The 19,969-nt window shown below is 37.5% G+C and overlaps 1 protein-coding gene across 1 annotated transcript; it reads left to right on the top strand.

Moving 5' to 3' along the window:
* The first annotated feature begins 494 nt into the window (after nt 1-494).
* LOC145767573 (uncharacterized) lies at nt 495-9,602 on the top strand. The gene is made up of 5 exons (XM_082579420.1): nt 495-578; nt 2,085-2,404; nt 5,523-5,709; nt 7,465-7,616; nt 9,244-9,602. Exons 1-5 carry the CDS (start codon nt 576-578, stop codon nt 9,356-9,358), a joined length of 777 nt encoding a protein of 258 aa, XP_082435546.1. The 5' UTR covers nt 495-575; the 3' UTR covers nt 9,359-9,602.
* The last annotated feature ends 10,367 nt before the right edge of the window (nt 9,603-19,969 follow it).

The following is a 19,969-nucleotide window of genomic DNA, read 5'->3' on the forward strand; positions in this document are numbered from 1 at the left end:
TAGTGCGGTCACTGTTGTGCTTGCATATAATCTAATTCAGTACAGCAAATAGCAACTTTCCGCATTGCTTATAATTTATCCGCTATTTGAATTTGAATTTTTGCTTTTGTGATTTCTGTTGAGAATTCCACAAACGCTCGAACGCGACTTTTGCCTTGCTCAATCGCTAACGCCTCCAAGCGAAAAGACTTTGACCTTTGCTTTCTTTCGAAGACGTAATTATCGCGGTCGTTTCTAAATGGGGTGGATTGTCTCGAATGACCATTGTTTTCTAAACATGTCCGACATGCTCCATGGTAAACAAAGTAAACATGGATCCTGTTCACTGACACTTGATACCTCAGCTTTCAGCAGCATTAGCCTTTTAAAACATATTATTATAGTAATGATAACATCAGTTTTACTTTATTTGTGTCAAACTACTATCACTTCTAAAGGAACATTCAAAGACAGTCCTGAGTGATATTTGACTGGCATATCAGCAACAACAACAAACCGACCTCATCAGTGACTTTCGCTTGAATGCTAATGAAGATATAATCACCACAATTGAGCTGCAGGAGCATAAAACAAGCATGGTGAGTTTGCAATGACGTCAGCTTCTAACTTAGTTAAAGACACCGTTGTATAGTAGATAGCCTACTCAACTGACCTATAGTTTGGAGAAGGAGCAGCAATGATACAAAATTAGCAAAGCTACGCAGTTTAAAATTTTAATAACTTTAAAAAACATGTCTTTTTATTGCAATTCCTTATCCTGCATCACAAATTGTCAGCAGTTGGCAATCATGCGCGAAACTCCCTTTATTTTGTTAGTTATGTGAAAAATGCAAAATAATTTCTCCGTGGTGGTGATTAAGCACCAAGCTCAGTGACGTTTTTGCTGTTGTTTCCAGCTGATGATGGCATGAAATCGTGGTGTGTTGATATAGCCGTAGGGGAGTAAAACATTTTGGGGTGCAAACAAAATTTACCCTAGTTTTTCAAAATTTGTCCAAATGTTTCAAAAACTTGCCCAGATTTTGTCTTTGCAAATATGATTTTGTCTTTGCGCTTTGGTTCAAAACCAAACCAAACCGTTGTATAGTAGATAGCCTACTCAACTGACCTATAGTTTGGAGAAGGAGCAGCACTGATACAAAATTAGCAAAGCTACGCAATTTAAAACTTTAATAACTTTAAAAAACATGTCGTTTTATTGTAATTCCTTAATCCTGCACAATATATTCTAAATCTAGCTGAGTTGGCAATATTCCACCAACGGGTCGTATGTGGCCTACTAAAACATTCAGAACAAATCTCATCTAAAGTTTCTTTTGTTGACGCATATATTTCTTTAATTCCCTTGTTCTTCTCGCGCTATATAAAGTGCAGGCATGGCCACCTGGAGATGCGGCCTGATTTGTCACATTTTGCAGATTTTGATTACAGCTACTGCTAGTGCTTGACTGACATTTTTTGAGATGTTTTTACTTTTTGCGGTTTCCTAATGACATAAAACTTTTTTGTTGCTTTGGGGAAGCAGTAGCAAATGAGAAAAACTAAGTTGAAAAACGCAAAATCAGACTGTTATTGAAAATTAACAGTCTGACTAAAATCTTCGAAATCAAATTTTCTTTGTTTTTCTACATGCGAGGATGTTAAAACCTATTGTGTCATTTGGGGAAAAGACTAAAGAAAGCGTAAAAATCTAATTTTTAGAAAAATTTATTTAAACGTTTGCCCAAAGTTAGAAAAACCTGGAAATTTCTGCAAAATGTGACAAATCAGGCCGTATCTTTAGGTGGCCATGGTGCAGGCTATAATATTTTCACTCGAAAAATATGGTATGGTCTCGGGTCTTTTTAGTGTTCGATAATATTATTGTATTTGCTTTATGTATTAATTTTACCGTCAAACTAAAAAGTAGCCTAGGACCTTCCACCATATAGGCTACAACTTTCTCAAAGTGTCCCCAAGATAAATTAGTTGTCCTCCTCTAACCTATTACTCTATTTGGCAAACAGAAAAACTAACTTAGCCTCATATTGACTGCAGGTATCAGCTTTGCGGTTGGTTATAAATTGGCTACAACATGTTTACAGGAGGTGCAGGATGCTGATGGAGTTAATTGCTCGTCCAATGACCTTATCAAATCTGCAGCAAAGAAGTTGAAGTTTTACACTGAGGTCATCAGAAGAGAGGATGGCTTTGACCTATCTCCTTCTGGGATTCCAAGAATGGCGTTCCCAAAGCTACTCCCACGTCCTATGCTGCAACGCGCCTTGCAGGATGTATCCCTCAAACATCATTTTACACATGCTCAAGTTCGCTGTGCTCTTGCTCGCATACAATCGAGTAAATTTCCGTCAACCGATGTGACAATGTCTCCTCGACGAAAGCAAGTTCAGAGTTCATTCGCAAGGTATTGCTTTGCTAGAAACTGATTTTCTATAATTTACTCTTTAAGCTTCTCAGGCAACTTGCTGCATAAACAACTAGATGCAATCATCATCATTGACCATGAGCCACCCCTACAAACAGTGCCGGTTTTTGGGGTGTGCAAACCATGCGATCGCACATGGCCCGCAGATTAGAGGGCCCGCAATTTACTTAGAAAATGCAGTAATTTTTGTCATTTTCAATAGAAAAAATTCAATTCGATTCACAAGCAAGTACCGGTATCCTTGAAGTCAGTTGCGGCTTTAGGGTGAGGCAAGTGCTGAGATCGTCAAAGAAAACATGATCATCCTTTTGCTATGCCACCGGACAGCACCATTTTACAATAATATTCATACCCAAATTTTGTTGAACATGCTCTCAGAATGCACCAAATTCAAAGTAATTTTTTTAAATTTTTTAGGGGAGGCCCCCCAGACCCCCACCGCTGGGTGTGGCTTTCGGCGAACACGCCGTCAGGCTTCGCCCGCCGGCCGTCAAACCCCTCCTCCTCTTTCAAAATACCTAGCTACGCTACTGAATTGGATTATTGTCATTGGGGCCGCAAAGCATATTCCGCACAGGGCCTGAAATACCCTAAGACCGGCACTGCTATAACCGGTCTAGATTTTACTGTAGATTGACCTGAGCAATTTTATCAGAAAGATTCTTGATTGTAGGCTAATCATTTCAATCAGCAAACGTGTCAAAAATAAACTACTTATAATCACCACACCGAAAATCACCCTTAAGTTCGGTGATTCCTTCTTCTTTTCCGATGCGTAACTTTAGGATTAAAGAGGACCTGAAGTGTCAAATTTAGATTTTTTTAATACTTCTTTAGTATTAAATATTACATTTTCGAAAACATTTCTGTTTCGTAAATATAACGAAATGAAAACGGCCACCTAAAAGCGCCATGTGCCTTGTGACCTGTTTGGCTGGGAACCAAGTTGTCGCCTGTACGCATTTAGGCTTCCTTGGAAACGTCGCATAGGTCATTTTATATCAGTTAACAGAAGATCAACACAAACAAGTTACACCGCAATTCAACTTGAAATCTCCTAAGATGTTTGAAACTAGACAATGATTTTTGTTTGAATCAAAAAGACAGCGATGAACATCACTCTGATTCAAGCTCTGACAGCACCAGTTCTGACAGCAATCGGATGGAAAACTTGCGTTGTTGTAGGTGTGAAAATTGTGACATCATGCTAACAGTAATCGAAAGCAAAGCTGCCAGGAGAATGACGCTGTGGTAGCTAAAACGAACACAGCCCACCGGCGCCAATAGCCTATAGCCTATAGCCTATAACCCAGTACAGCAACATTGAAGAGATGTGCCTGGATGCAGAAGTCTTGGAAACCTTTCTGGTGCTGAAGGAAGTATGGTGTAAGTGTTGCCTGTGTACAGGGTGGGGACTGATAGAAAAACATTTCCCACTGAGGTTCAATTCACTATTGGCTGGGATCGCCATGTGTAGGCTATGCATGGTGTTCATTGCACGTAGCCGTCACTGTGATCATGGATCCAGCGTATAATCTAGCAATGTTATTTATTGGTGAGCACTGAGCTGCATGAAAGGATGGCTTGGCACTTTTTGAACAATAGGTCTAATTTATCTTCGAAAACCAACAGTTTGGTAATGTTGGTAGAACAATGACCCTTGCTTCATGTTTATTATAAACACTGTTACTGCTGCAGTCAGATAGGTCATAGCTTACATCTCATCAAGTCGATCTGACTCAAGTGACATATCACTATAGAATGAGCAATCCAGATTGAATGTGGTCCGAGACTTCCTTGCAATAATGGGACCCATTTGTTGTTTTTGGCTATGCTGGTCCTGTTTGGCAACATAGAGCAGAGCAAGGTGGTGGAAAGGGAAGAGGAGGTGCTGTCTGCGTGCCTGTGGACAGCAACATGAGAAATTCCTGCTCAGCTTCTGAAACTTCCTTAGGAGAGGATAATTCAGGTTCTGCAGAGAAGGTGGTTGAGGATCTGGTTTAGATTTTAATTGTTTATCTTCTGCCTGCTGAATCTGGAAAAAATGAAGGAAAATAATTGGCTTGAACCAAAAGTAGCCTGTGTATTTAGAGTTGCCGACCTTTGCGATGTTGTACTGTTCTACTGACCTGTTTTAAAGTCTTCATAATAGCTTCACGCTTTACTATTCGATCAAAACGCCAGCTCGTACTCAGAGATTGAAACCCAGGTCGATCGAGTTTTGTTGGCACTGCGTTGACTGTGGCTTTTACATATCTTAAAAAATCAAAGAAAGAAGGGACAGCTTCAGGGATGAGCATGTATTTAGGTTTGGTTTCCTTTAGCTCTGTCTGTAGATCACGCTGGCAATCGCTGGCCAGAAAATGGCACGGCACACGGCACCCGGCAGTGTTGTTTGTTAACAGGTGGTTCTTCGCGTTTCATTGCCGAGATCTGTTTGTACGCAAAATAGTGGACCTGGATCCAGCGTCCCTCGCCAACACGTCATTAAAATCTTTTGACCAACCAGATTCATTTCAATCGAATCCATTTTTTTAGGATTTTTAAGTTATCACAAAATAAATGAAAAATTTGTTAAAAAACGCTTTATTTCATAAAGATCTACGAATACAAAAGTCATATATTTTCGTGGCAATGCATCTTTTAGGTGTCAGTGAAGTTTTTTCAATTCAGGGATACGAATTTCTACAATCACTTAATCAGCCTGCTTTCTTGGTTAAAGTGGCCAGGAATACATGGAAACCAATCTTGGTGTCCACCTTCAAGCATGTGGGACGGCTGCTTCACCGAATGATGCCAGCGTCTGGTCGACATTCGAAAATGAAGAATCGATACCCGCCAATAGCACGAAGCAACATGCTTGAAATTGGGTATCAACGTTGATTTCCACCTGCCTCATCGTTTACTTATTCTAAATTTTAAACCGCCAGACACAAACCAACATATCATGAAAAAATCACGAGTGTTTTGTTATAAAGTGAACACGTCATATGTGTTTTATCGAAGTGCAACCGAGCACTTCCGCTGAGCTTGAAACCGCCAACATATTAACTTAGTTTCATAAACTTTTTCTAATGTGGGATTTCCTTTTGTTCAGCACTTTCTGTTCGACCACATTTCATCATCCGATGGAGTTTGCCAATGATGATTACAAAGAAGGACTGGTCAAAGACTTGGTTTTAGCCACATCACAAGCTAACACTGGAAAAATTAAACCTCTCAGAGATGGAGCAAAGATTTTAAGACGAGCTGCCCCTCCAAGTATTAAAAATAAAGAAGTTAAGGTAAAGCAGTGTAAAATGGGCCACAAAAAATAACTTAAACTCTTTATTTTGTTCAACATGGCCTCGGAGAAGTCGTCCTAGTCCAAAGGACGCCCTTCTCGGTAACTGTCTGGCGACAATCCAAGCACTCTATGTGAAAAATGCAATTGAGATTTAATCCTTTAACATTTTAGGCTGCGTTAATCAAATTTTACAAATTTGTTAGAGGAGTTACTTTGTTGGTATTTGTACTGTATTTATAATATATCTATTTGTAATATATTTATAAAGCTCAACAGCATGCACAGGCAGTGGTATGCCGAGGGGTCTCTCATCTTTCTATCGCTTTCAATCAAACATCACGTCGTGTTCTGCCTTTATCCAGTTTGTTATATACAGCCATATATTTTTCTATTTTTCTAATTTGAGTTCAAAATAAATCTATCTTTCATTTCCTTAAAGTTGGCCGTTGGGAAGATAGTTTGGGCCGATAAATAATTAGACGAAATATTCCTATTTTGTGTTGCATGGAGGATTGTTTCTGTCTTGTCGTTAAATTGCTTCAGATGTCTTTGTCTGCCAGATGCCCGCTTTCCAAAAATTTTCCCAGTTAAAGAGATGCTCCAGTTTTTGCTTTCTTATTACATGGCCGAGAAATTTATATTGTCTGGTTTTCATACTTTTTAAAACAGAGATCTGGTTTGGTTCACTTGGTGTAAAATTTCTTTATGTGTTTTCTTTGCCAGCCATGAAATGCGTTGCATTCTACAAAAGCACAACATTTCAAAAGCATTAATTTTTTCAGCCATTTTTCCTGATATATTCCAGGTATCAGAGTTGTAATGAAAAACAGGATAAATAGACCTATAGTATTTTAAAACTCTAGACCTTGTCTTAAAGGAGATATTTTATTCAAAAAAATTGGTTTCATTTGTTGGAAGCTTGCTTTTGCTTGGGCTGTTCTTATGTTGAGCTCTGTTTCGTCTCTTGCATTCCAATTCACCATAGTACCGAGGTATTTGAATTTTTGGACCTGTTTAAGAATTTTCCATTACTGTAACTGATACATTACAAATAGGAGTTTCGGCTTCTTTTTTCTTTGTTATGACCATTGTTTCTGTTTTCTTTTTATTTAGTTCCATGCCAAATATCTTGCATTTCGTACACATAATATCTAAGATGTTCTGCAGTTGTACGTCCGAGTCGGCTATCAAAACGGTGTCATCAGCATATCGTATGTGGTTAATGTTGTTTCTTTCAATACTACTGTAATACCTCTTTCATCTGCAATATGTCTTAAAATTGTTTCTCTGTATAATGAGAAAAGGTCAGGTGATAACACGCAACCTTGGCTTACTCCTTTCTGAATGGGCATGTAGTACTAGTCAGTAGTCACTGCAGTCATCATTAATCCTGATAGCAGCTGATTGTTCGTAGTATAAATTTTGAATAATTCTTAGATCTTTGTCGTCAATTCCAATTCGGTCGTATTTGGCATTATGACAATTTGGCATTATTGGGTGCTTAGAAATGATTTTGGGCTTTTAAAATGACCCCAAACTCTGGTTCAAAAGTAGGCTTACCCCTGGACCCAACTGTCAACGCTACTGTAACTAATTAATTTGTAGCCGGACGCGTTCGCTGTTTTTTTCTTTGTAATGCGATAAATGTCTCGTTATTAGTTACTTTTGTTTGCTTGTGGTTTGAAAATTCATAGTTTAGTTTTTTTCAATCCAGGAGGTTTCATTAAGTTGTTCCACTCCAATGTGTTTTCAGCGTTTAGTGGATGCTTCATGGAAGATTATTATGGGTGCGGAAGAGGATGCGCATAAACTGCCGCGGAGGAATATCGAGTTGGGTAACACGAAGCTCCAGAGTTTGCATCGGCCCAAAAACTTACAGAAGACTTTCATGCCCACTGCTCATATGTGAGTAAATATCGCTAGAAGTAAATAAACACCATGAGCCAGCAGCTACAGGTGGAAGAGTTCATTGTCTCTTGCTCTGAAGAAAATGATGACATGATTTAAAAGAAAAAAATCTCACAAATTGTAATTTTTAGATTTCCATCAAAAAGAAGTTGTCTTTAAAAAAAAAATACGTTAGGCGTATATCACAATAGCACTCCAAAAAATACGCGACGTATTCTTCCACTTCTCATGTCCCAAGAATCATTTCGGATCCACTGTTGTCAAAAAACGTGGCATATTTGGGCAAAAATGTAAGCCTACAAATATTTGGACAAACTATGCTACATAAAAAGCTATAAACTGCTTCCATGATCTTTTTTATAAAACAGCCCAAACCAATATGTTAATTTAAGCATTTGCCTAGTGATGCATTGTAACTTGGTAGGCTACCTTAGTTTCTAAAAGGATCTGTTGATTACAGTTATTATTCTGTCAACAAAGGTCAGGGGAGTAGGCGAGTAGCCAGCACAAGATTTCGGGGACAGGTCAAATAAGCATTATTGCATTTGTCAGTTGAACCTGCTAACATGTCACCAAAGCCCGAGCACTCACAGGAAGGTCTGAGAAGCCTCCCCCAGAAAATTAAAAAAGTACCTTAAAATTGAACATTTGGAAATTACTTTCAGCTTAAATCTATACCAAAACTCTGTTAAAAGATGCTGTAACAAAATGTAACATGTTTATTTAAAATATTTTGGCAGGAGCAATTGCCGTTTTTGCCTTCCTTGACTACACCTCCAGTAAAAGTAGTCTTATAATCGATGCCAAGCAAGACAGTTTTGCGATATTTTTGTGTTATTTTTGCCATATAGGCTAAATAATGGCATTTGTGCTGTAAATCTGAAGAGCATCTGGAAACATTAGTTACAGGAAAATAATAATTGACATTTGTCTTGAAACTAGGAGTTTCGCAGAGGTTTGAGACCAAGTGATCATACTTTGACAATTTGAATTATCAATACTATCATTTCAAAGGGATATAAAGTACATTTAGCCCAGAATTTAAAATCAAAAATGCATTCGCCTATGGCTCATACCAATTGGTCATCAAAACCGTATAATCACCAAGTTGAACTATTCCATGTCAAGAAAAGCGTTTCCTCCAGTGTATGCTAGGCCTATCTTTATTTACTCAATAGTTGAAACAGGTCCCCGATTAAGAGTTATGAATGTATTTGCTTAAACTCAATACATATATCTATTTCGATATGCATATTTGGGCAATTTCAATAAAATCAAGCAAATTGGGGCAATTTTTTGTACGGCTATGCTCCCCTGTAAATGCTTGCTGCTACAGCTTGTTTTAAAAAAATAAATGAAAAAAAAAATAAATGAATGAATGATTTTACTTTTGGTGAGATATTCAGAAGATTGTTATTCAATAAAATTATTAGGCTATTTAATTTTATTTTCATGAAGACTTAGTGTAGGCTACGGTAGATCTCACTGATGGTAAAATTGGTTGTTAATGTTGAGGTGTCGGCTAAATAAACAATGGTCTAGTCTTAAGACATTATTAGAATTAGATTTATGTTATTTATACATTTTAAAAATCTGACTTAGATGTTTAAAATGTTTTGCGCAGCCCGTTTGTCTCTCGGTCGCTTTCTCCGGATCGAAACCCGACTAAATCATCACGGAGGTCAAAGTTCATCTATGATTGTCACGGAAGGAGACAAAAAGTAATGTTGGTCATGTGATCGACTTGAAAGAAGCAAAGGAATTTTATTCAAGATTTCCAAGCACTCACACATGGTCAATTGGTCAACCCTGATAAGCGTTTTCATTGAAATCAGTTTCTTGCTGTGGTGTGCAACTGAACTAGAAACATCTTTTGATGCGTCCCTATGGTCGTACTTGATATTAACAATAATAAGTTAATAAGAAGAAGAATATTAGACAGACAAAAACAAAGTAACTTTACCGGGTTTAACATATTTATTACACAACGAAATATAACATAATATTCAAAAATAAACTCAAACGTTTTCGAATCGTAGGCTACTTATGTCTTCATCAGGAATTATTCGAAATCTGCAAGGCTACAGTCTACAATATAGGTACATAAAATGAGAATTATGATAAATCTGACTATACACTCAACCACACTCTGGACGGAAAAGCATAAACTGAACAAGTGATACAAGAATTATCACGAGTAAATAATACGGCGGGAAACAGATCACATGAAGTGTTGAGGCATGTGACAAACAAAACATACAAAAAAAAACCAGAGCCACATGAAAATAACTGCCTGTTGAGAGATGGATTATTACGTTTAATTCTTAAGGCTTCCATGATCTTAGTCTGAAATTCAAATCTGAGTCGAGATGATTTTAAATTGGTCGATCGAGAGTCCAGGGGCGTTGACAGGGGAGTCTAGGTGGTACTTTTGGACCCGGGCCCAGAATATTTAGGGGGCCCGGATTTAAAAGATTCCCCGCGACTTCAAACATTATCAAGATCTTAATATAATCAGATCTAAAGGAATTGCCATCAGAGGTTAAAACAGCCACTTCAGCCGTCAGATGGTAAAGTACCGGGCCCCCTTCCGGGTAGCCTATAGTGATTTCCCTAACAACGATTTTTTTTTCAAAAACACGAAGTATTTTTCTTCACCCGCTCTTTAATTCTGAATATATATATTTTTGGTGGTAATCACTTCTAGCTACTTGCAAATCATAGCCATAGGAGGTGGGCGGGCAGGGGGGTGGGTGCGGTTGCTCCCCGCTGAAAAAAAATGTTGCAAATTTGGGCAAAAATGTCAAGTTATTTGGGCAAATCAATCTTATCACAATGTTTCGATGCCTCACCAGTTAAAAAACTTTACATAATTGTTGAAATTTATGAGATACATTAATATTATCCAATGAATGTAAATGTATTATCACCGACTTTGAAACTGTTGCATGTGGTATTGCAATCTGGGCAGAATAAGTTTCGATTCGACAACTGCAAAATAGAACACTCTGTAAAAATACAGTTGGGAAACAGAGGTAAGCTTATTACTGATATTTACTAACATGTAGGGCTGTAGGTTGCATTTCTTCATGGGTAAGATTTAAAAGCCTAGGCTACTGTGTAGCCTACTGGTAACTTTACGAGGTTTTTTGTTTTTTCTCAATACCCTACTAATGTAGTTGATTATAAAAATCATTTGGGCAAAAATGTCTAGTTATTTGGACAAATCAATTTTTACCATAAGTTTTCAACATTCTACCAGTTTAGTAACTTTATAGTGTTGCATTTGGTATAAAAAACATTTTGCTTTGAATGTAAAACAGAGTATCGACAATTTGAAAACTTTTATATTTGGTATTAAAATTTGGACAGAATAAGTTTCGATTCAGTATTCGCCGAAAAAAATGCAAAATAATGCTTTGACAAGCTGAGATAAGCTTATTACAGATATTCATTAGAATATCACACTAGCCTACATTCCTTCATTGGTAGAATTTTGAAACCTTGCTGGGTTCTGGTGAATTTATGAAGTTTTTGTTTTTTCTCTATATCCCACTAATGTAGTTGTTTGTAAAAATATTTGGGCAAAAATATCCAATTATTGGATAAGTCAATTTTACCATGAGTTATGCTATGCTCGCAAAACTTGACTTAAATACTACAAAGATAGCTTATCATTTTTAGATGTGGTCAAACAAAATAAGCATTTGTTATAAACTTTAATAAACAACAGTTGTGAGACCACATAGGCTACTGTATACACCACTTTTGTGAGCATTGATCCCGGCCACTAACTGTAGTTATGTACAAAGTGAAAAAGTATATTAAATGAAAACAACTTGTGAATTTTCCTGGATTTAATTTCATGTTTTTGTGAGCTATATTTTAACTGTTTTCTGTATTGAATTTTTTTTTATAAATTGCTGTTTGTCTTTGCCAGTCCCAGGGTTGATATGCTCAGCTATTTACTATCTATGACACAGTATTAGAGCAACAACAATCAAATGTAAAGACACATGTTATGTTGTTTTGTCATCCAATTCATGCAGTTAATATATCAGGCAATGTAAACAGTGCTATTTTTGTGTCATGTTTTGGTAATTTTGTCAATGTTTTGGTAATTTTGTGGCAACGATTGAGTTTGAAGCTATTATCTGGGAGCATTTTTCTTCAGTGCTTGTGATTTGAGTAGGCCTAGCAGCTTCATTGTGAAGTAAGATTATCTTTGTAATGATCTTCTGAAAAAACATTGACTATGATTATATTGTAATATAATATCAATATTTTTGGTATCAAAACTAGTTTTGTTCAAAAGTGGAAGTTTGATGCACATAGCATGGTAAACTGTCCAATTCTTTTCAGGCTGTAGGATTTGAAGCAGCATGGATTAAGTAATGTTACTGGTTTGATAAGTAGGCCTAAGCTGATTGTCATTTTAGTATTTTTCAATGCAAATTTACAAATATTGAGTCTTTGGACTATCTTTGAATTGAAAAGATTGAGCTACTTTTAGTCAGGCCTTTTATTGAAGTTGGGCTGGAGATTTTCATATAATCTGGTGACATGAATATTCAGCAATTATTGTTATCCAGTTATTGGTGAAGTCTCAGTTCAAATTTTTTTGAATCCAGTTAGGCTTAATATACTGTATATTTTTTGTGATACATAAGAATGTTTTAATTTGTTAGTTCATTTAATTGGGACACAGGCAGGTCTATGAACGTAGATTAAAGTAAGTTCAGCCTTGTTTTGCTGTTATACGTGTTTTTTTTTGCTTGTATTTTGTACACGGCCAAGTTGATGACTCTCAGAGGTTGTGAATAATTTTGTATTTTTGAAAATGTATATGCAAAGACAAAATTTGGGAAAATTATTTTCGCCCTCCAAAAATGTTTTACTCTCCTACGGCTACTCTACTTTACAAAGAATTAATTTCCGTCGAAATCTTCAACAATTTTAAACATATCGACGAAGATCGTGATTGAGAGCAAGGATTTTGCGGTTTATGGAGAAATCCCTAATGCGTAATTGCACAGTTGGGGAAATTCGTGGATACAACAAATCTTTGAGAATATATAAATGATATTCCTCTTAATTTTTTACATTGAACGGCAAGTGTCATCCTCATTTTAACAGCACATCAATAAAATTTTGTACACAACCTTTATATTCATAACATTGTCGATGAAGGGGGCCGAAAATAAATGGGTACCGGGCCCGAGAAATCCTTTCAACGGCCTGATCGAGACACTGTCAGCGCAGCTTAGACAAGAGGCGACGTGCTTTTTAATTGCACTTTTAGTTTTTAAGTTTATATGTGCTCCTCGACACTCGTCAACAAATGTCTGGTTGACATACCAACGGAGATGTACGTATACGCCGCAAATTCTACGCCGCAGACTTGCGGCGGAAAGATATCTAAGTTTAAAGTGCAAAGTGCATCAATATTTTCAACTGAAGTCGCCTACCCTCTTTTCTCTTTCTTCGAATGTTGTGTATAAATTTAGTTATTTGCTCGACGCAAACCAGACATACATTGGTATGTCAACCAGACATTTGTTGATGAGGGTCGGGGAGCACTTATAAACATAAACTTAAAAACTAAAAGTGCGATTAAAGAGCACATCGCCTCTTGTCTAATGTCTAACGTGCACTGACAATGTCTCGATTGACCATTTTAAAATCATCTCGACTCAGATTTGAATTTCAGAATAAGATCATGGAAGCCTTAAGAATTAAACTTAATAATCCGTCTCACAACAGGCAGTTATTTTCCCGTAGCTCTGGTTTTCTTTTGTGTGTGTTTTGTTTGTCACATGCCTCAACACTTCATGTGATCTGTTTCCCGCCGTATTATTTACTCGTGATAATTCTTGTATCACTTGTTCAGTTTATGCTTTTCCGTCCATAGTGTCGTTGAGTGTAGGCCTACAGTCAGATTTATCTTAGAATTCTTATTTCATGTAAATTGCAGATTTAAAATAATTCCTGATGAGAACACAAGACGTGTCGAAAACGTTCAAGTTTAATTTTGAATGTGTAATATTTCGTTGTATAATAAATATGTTAAACCCGCCAAAGTTACTTTGTTTTGTCTGTCTATGGTTCAACAAAGCAAACTCTCTACCAAAGCTTTATCAGAATAAAATTATTATCATGAAATACTGCCACAAAATCTTGGCCGGTTGCTTACATGGATTCTTCTGCTTTAGGCTATTGCTCATTTAGGTCACTGAAGCCATAAAGTTCATGTTTTCAGGAAAGAATTCAACGTGATTGCTGAGACTATTGCGTGAAAAAAGTCGATTTTATAAAATACCTCGTGATAATTTATCTATTGCCCTTTGAGCGAGCGATTCCAAGATCTGGTTTTGTTGAGCCATTAGCATGCTACTGTAGCGGACAGTATACGTATAATTTAGCTTATCTGCCCATACCTAGCTGTGGAAGCTTAAGCTACAGCGACATTCCGAGGGCAATAATCGCAGGGAATGATCGAGAACAACGTGTAGACTTCTTGGTTATGAGTATGCTTTTATTGTAGAAAGGAACTTCATGGGAGGTTGCAACCATCTTGATTATAATCGAACACAGTTCAAATCACCACAACCAAACTGGGCCATGGCTTAGATTCAGTGGCGTACCGTGACCACTTTGACAGGGTGTTCAGTGACGGAAAAGCAACAGCGGGGGGTCTGGGGGGCCTGCCCCAGAAAATTTTTTAAATTAACATTGAATTTGGTGCGTTCAGAGAGCATTTTCAGCACAAATTCTGAACATGAACAGAAGTGACAAAAATAATGTATGTCGGAATGGAGAAGAATACAAAATAGATCTTTATTTGACAGCGCATTGAATGAAAGACTTAACAATATCAAACATTAAGTTGCATTTCTAAAGTCACATAGCATACTTCAGTTCACTTTTTATTTCCGACCATCAAAACGAACAATATTACTTGCCATAACACAGCAGGAGTCTGAAAAAACGCGAAAGTTAAAGCGTGCTCGAGATGGAAATGATTTACTTCATGCAAGGATTAGGCACGGTCGCAACACCTTGAGAAATGTACAAGCGAATTAAAAACAAACAGGTGAAAGTTAAAACAAAAAACAATAGCAAAGCAACTCGATAATAAACAAGAAAAGAAAGTCGATTGCTATGTTGGTCGGCTGTACTTTTATCCGTCGTACTACTTAGTAAAAACGAAAATGTTTAGCACCTCGACTACAGAAGGAAAATTCATCTATAGCATAATTCGATTCTTCTTGTTTGTGCAATAAATTTTTGAATTACATCGTCGTAGAAAGCTTGCTTTTGCTTCAGTTCTAGCAAAAGTTGTTTCCAACGCTGATCACCTCAAACTCTAATCCAACAAGCTAAAACTTGCTATTGCCTGGGATTCTCCCAATGACGCGCCAAGGTGTGCAGATCAGCGAGTGCACAGCCTGGCTGACCTAAAACCATTGCTGTTTTCGCTGCCTTGTGACGTCATTTTTCTTAATTGTTTATTTTAAATAGCACTCGCCAAGCTGTCAGTGCACACCCAGCTTAAAGGTAATGACCGAAAAAAATTAAAGGCAATGACCTCAAACGTTGGAGTATTAAAATTAGAAGGGGATGAGTTTTGCAATTGAAAAGAAAGCAGTCAGCATGCAGCAAGATGTTAGAATATCATGAAAGTAAAGAACATTGACAACCGATGGAAATTTTCTTTTTTTCTGGATTTCTTGGGGTGTGCAGTGCACACCTTGAACACCCTGAATATACGCCACTGCTTAGATTCCAGCAAAAATAACTTGATTCATAATTGAACATACTAGAAATTATATCACTACTGGACCAAACATGGTCTTCCAATCTCACTAAAATAACATCTCTACTGCACCAAAAATTATACTGTTACTGGTAGAATTGAACGCTAGATGCGGTATGCATAGATGTTGAGGCAGGCCCGGATTTAGGGGGGTGCAGGTGCCCCAGGCCCCGATCTAAAAGTGCCCCGGGCCCTCCATCAGCTAAATCCGGCCCTGCGTTGAGGCATCAAGCATCTGTAGGCTAAAACATTGAAGAGACGAAAAACTACGCAAATGTGATTGAAACTGCCGATTGCAAGAATGCTTTTAGCTTATTGGCATGCGATTTCTTGAGAGGCACGCAACTTCCTAATCACGCTTCAAAATCCCGAAGCACAACTGCAAATTACTTGAATTACTGGGTAATGTTACATATACGCAAAAAAACGACAATTTCACGACGGTAACAAACGTTGAAAAGACCTAAGGTGAAACGCAGGGCGCTACACTACGATGAAATTCATGATGAAACTGAGTGTGATGATTATAACCTGGTTATGCTTTCGATTTATTGCAAGTTTTCAATCTATGTCGTCGGCTTATATAGGTCCACTGTAGGCTAATACATGCTGTTAATTGTCGGCTACCTTGTCTCATCATTTAAGCTACACGGGCTACTGATTTTTTCAACTTATAAGTCATTAAAACCTATCAAAATGCTAAAAACCTGTTTTGCGTTGTCAAGGCAAATGATTTCAATAGTAAATATACGCTTCCTGAATTACAACCTTAGTCAGGAAAAGAATCGTAGATAGGAAAACAGAGTGTCTGACAAGTGTTTTGTCTATGTTGGTGATATCCTTATCAAGGCAAATGGTTTGTTCGGATTTTTGGGAGTTCAAAGGAATAAGATAATCAGCAATTAGGTCACAAATGGAGTAAGAGTCTGAAAAATCACACTCCACAACAATAAAGGGTGTGAGAGCCCGAGTGGTGAGAGCCCTGAAACATTGCAGCACGCTGGTTTGACACCGCTCAAGAGGATGCGGCTGTGTCTTCGGCAGTACACTTAAAGGCAAGCCTGAAGGTGTACACTAAGATTGGCTTACTCGCCTTCCCGTCCACGTTATCTTAATCATCAACCACCGAGCGTAAGCCTGGATACAACAAAAAAGTTATTTACGCATACGGTATGCCTATGACAAAAAGTGTCCTTAGCACGATGTAACAAAAACAATCGTGCATGAAAATTTTACCAGCAACTGCAAACCGGAATGCAAACCGGGCAAGTCGGGTAAATTTCCTCCTAGCATAACATTGTAAAGGAAAAACGAGTAGTTTTTCGTTTGTCACTTTTGAGGGGGCCCATTTTTACTACTAAATTGAAAATTTACCAACTTAAAGATAAATAACTTTTTTTAATGCGTAGTTACAAGTATTTTTCGATCATTGTAGATACTATTTTGGATGTTTCTCATCAAGAACAAATCATTCTCTTATTGAGTCAGGCTATGTTAAACTGCTTCAAGGAGTAAAATCTAATGCTGTTAAGTGTTAAGCCTGCTGATCTCTTTATCACTGAACATTTTATGTCGTTCTAACTTGAAAACTAATGCTGCTTTGGCCAAGCGTGTAGGCTACTATTTTTGTTTCACCAACTCTTCCTTAAAATGAAAAGCTACGTTGGCCAGGCGTATGATAATGGATCCAACATATCTGGAAAATCGTCCAAGCAAGATTGAAGGAAGTAAACTCTTCCTGGTTATTTTCTGCTTATGGATGTAATTGCATAAATTTACTAGGTTGGAGTTCATGGTGTGCAGTTTTGTCCAGATATCATATCATTTTTGCGTAGCCTATAATTGATCGACTAAGCATATATCATTTTTAATTGTAGCCATTTCCAAACAGCCTACTTGAGCAGTTTCAAACCTGTGCTTGTTTGCATTATATAGATTAGCATACAGCGAGATTCACTCTATCAACTTATTCATGCAGCGATAAAGAACTGTTCAATGTACCACGGGCCCAGAGGCTCACACGACGAATGGACAATAAGCTGATGAATTTAATGAAGTTAAAAGAAGATGTAATCAACGTAAAAAAAAGCTAAAAAGAATAGGCTACGGTACCGCAAGCTTAAGTTGTTGTAGGAACTATGATTTTGAAAGAAAAATATTTTATTTTTCTCGGGGGCGGAGCGCTCCAACAACTCCGCTTCACCAGCTAAATCATACAAACGAAATAAATGTATTCTACCGTACGCTATGTTGCAAAGGATTTGCTCGCTGTTGGTAGTTTATCAAGCGTATCAACAAACTCAAACGTATTATCGATAAGTTTATAGTTTTATGGAAATATCATCATACGTTTGATATGCTATTTCGAGCATGTGGAGCAAATTTGAACAAGTTGTTCAACAATGACATTTTGGATGAGTTGGTAGGCTACTTTTGAAAGAAAGCTAGTCTACCCAGCAAACTTGAGCTGCAAACCGGAATGCATCACCCCACGATATCTACTCAAGGAAATCATATGATTGCAGCTTTCGAAGCACTTTTCCAAATATTTTTGTACCGTACCTAAACCAGTAAGCTACCTCCAACCAGTGGCGTAGCGACACAATATACCACCTTTGGATATTTGCATGAAATGCTTCCCCCCCTTTAACACCGAGGTAAAAGCTGATTAAAATTCCACACAAGAGAAGAATTAAAGCAGTGTTTGTTTAGTTTTAATAAAAGTTCCAAATTCAATACGTCTAGCTTTCATTGAAGCAAATTCAGAAATTAGGCTATATCGTTATTGTTATTATTATCATTCATAGGCTGACATCTTTCAATGATCACTTCGTTGTTGTTTTTCTTGAGGTACGGTACACTTCTTTTTCCGTCTCAACATGGTAGCGATTTACTGTGGCTGCTAATCTCTTCTGTTTCTTTAGCGGAGGCAATTTTTACGAACTTTAAAATGGCCCCATTCGTTTTTAGTTCCTTTTCTCTAGCTTTTTTTTTTTTTCTAAAAAAGCTCCACTTTCTTTTACTCTCTTCATACGGTAGGCAAAAATTGACTTAAAAAATTTGCAACTTAAATCTTGTTCTGGAATCTGCAGCACATTAGTTAAAAAATAATAGGCCTATAATAACCATAATTGCAAATTTGCTGAGTTAAGCTAAGTGACCTATTTCAGACCTGAAAGTTTAAACCTTTCACAAACCTAACTCATCTTCACACATGAAGATGAAGGGATCCCGTCTATCTACCACAGACAGATGGTAGTGGCAGTTGATTCGATGACTTCACGGTCCCTTCCTGTCTCCTCGCGAAAGTGAAATAAACTGAAAACTAATATAATTTTCAGGGCGCGGGAAGTAGGGGTGCTCAAGGGGCTGCAGCCCCCCTAGAGCTAATTCAGCCCCACTGGAATTTTCGATAATTGCTTCAGCCCCCTCTCCCCTAGAAAATTCTGACAATTTAAGGTAACTTACATAACATATTTTCAGAAAATTATTCGAACAACAATAATTGCTACGATGAATCGAGTTCATGTTACGTGTGGTTACGCTCATTTTTCGCCATAAAGAGTCGTCAATCACAGGGAGCTGTATCTCGAAGTAGCGGTAGCCTACTAGCCACACTCCCTACTAACACGGCGGTCCATCGTTTATTGAACATCATTCTGCAGTATTTACATTTCACGCTATAGCCTACTTCTGAACATTATAATAATACATGACATTGCTTTTTCGTTTTGTTTTGTTGGTTTGTAGGTCACAAGCTGTATGTTGCTGGCTTGTGGCGTACTCATCCACTTTACGTATCTATCGACTTATTCGTGCTACCCTACCCTGTTGCAATGTCTAACCGAAATGACAGAAGATAGTGCAATTAGAGGAGACGCACGTTCAAAGATATTCGTCTTGGTAAAACAAGCACGCACAATGCGGCTTTATTTTGCGATTACCTGCAGCGATGAAGTTTTTCAGCCTGCAGAAGCCGTCGCAAGACAGCTCCAAAACAAGATCTCTTCTTCTTCAGCTTTGGAATCCATCACCATTCCCGCGAAGGGATAAAAAATCTCAGAAAAAATAAATCCGTTTCTAGGCTTATGGAAGCAGCGAACATCTTTGCGTCTGCCAATATCCTAAAGACGCCAAAGGATCCTCGATTGAGCAAAACTCCAGCAAGATTTCAAAACACAGAGGAATCGGATGCTTGGTCGTCTGCCGGAGAAGGAGCGTGGAAACGGCAATACATCGCAGCCCTTGATTTGGGCTATGTTTTAATGGAGTGAAACCATGGAATCAAATACCAAAAGAAATACAAGAAAAGTCTTATAATGCTTTTAAATTTAAATATAGGTCTAAATGTTTATTAAAGAATTTGTACAATGATCACTCCTGAAACATATCATCTGCTTATTTCTCTGCACATTTTTTTTTTATGTTGCCCTGTGTTATTCCACTATTAATGTATTATGTAAAGTGCTGGTATTGTGCTATATGTGTTAATGTTTTTAATTTTGGGTATGTTTTTTAAATATTTGGGTGGCAG

Source organism: Aplidium turbinatum, chromosome 3 (assembly GCF_918807975.1).
Source record: "Aplidium turbinatum chromosome 3, kaAplTurb1.1, whole genome shotgun sequence".
Taxonomy (NCBI): domain Eukaryota; kingdom Metazoa; phylum Chordata; class Ascidiacea; order Aplousobranchia; family Polyclinidae; genus Aplidium; species Aplidium turbinatum.

Excerpts from the sequence above, each read along its gene's own strand:
- LOC145767573 (XM_082579420.1), top strand. Across the intron at positions 2,405-5,522 it reads GTTCAGAGTTCATTCGCAAG|CACTTTCTGTTCGACCACAT; the intron begins GTATTGCTTTGC and ends CCTTTTGTTCAG. Across the intron at positions 5,710-7,464 it reads TTAAAAATAAAGAAGTTAAG|CGTTTAGTGGATGCTTCATG; the intron begins GTAAAGCAGTGT and ends ATGTGTTTTCAG.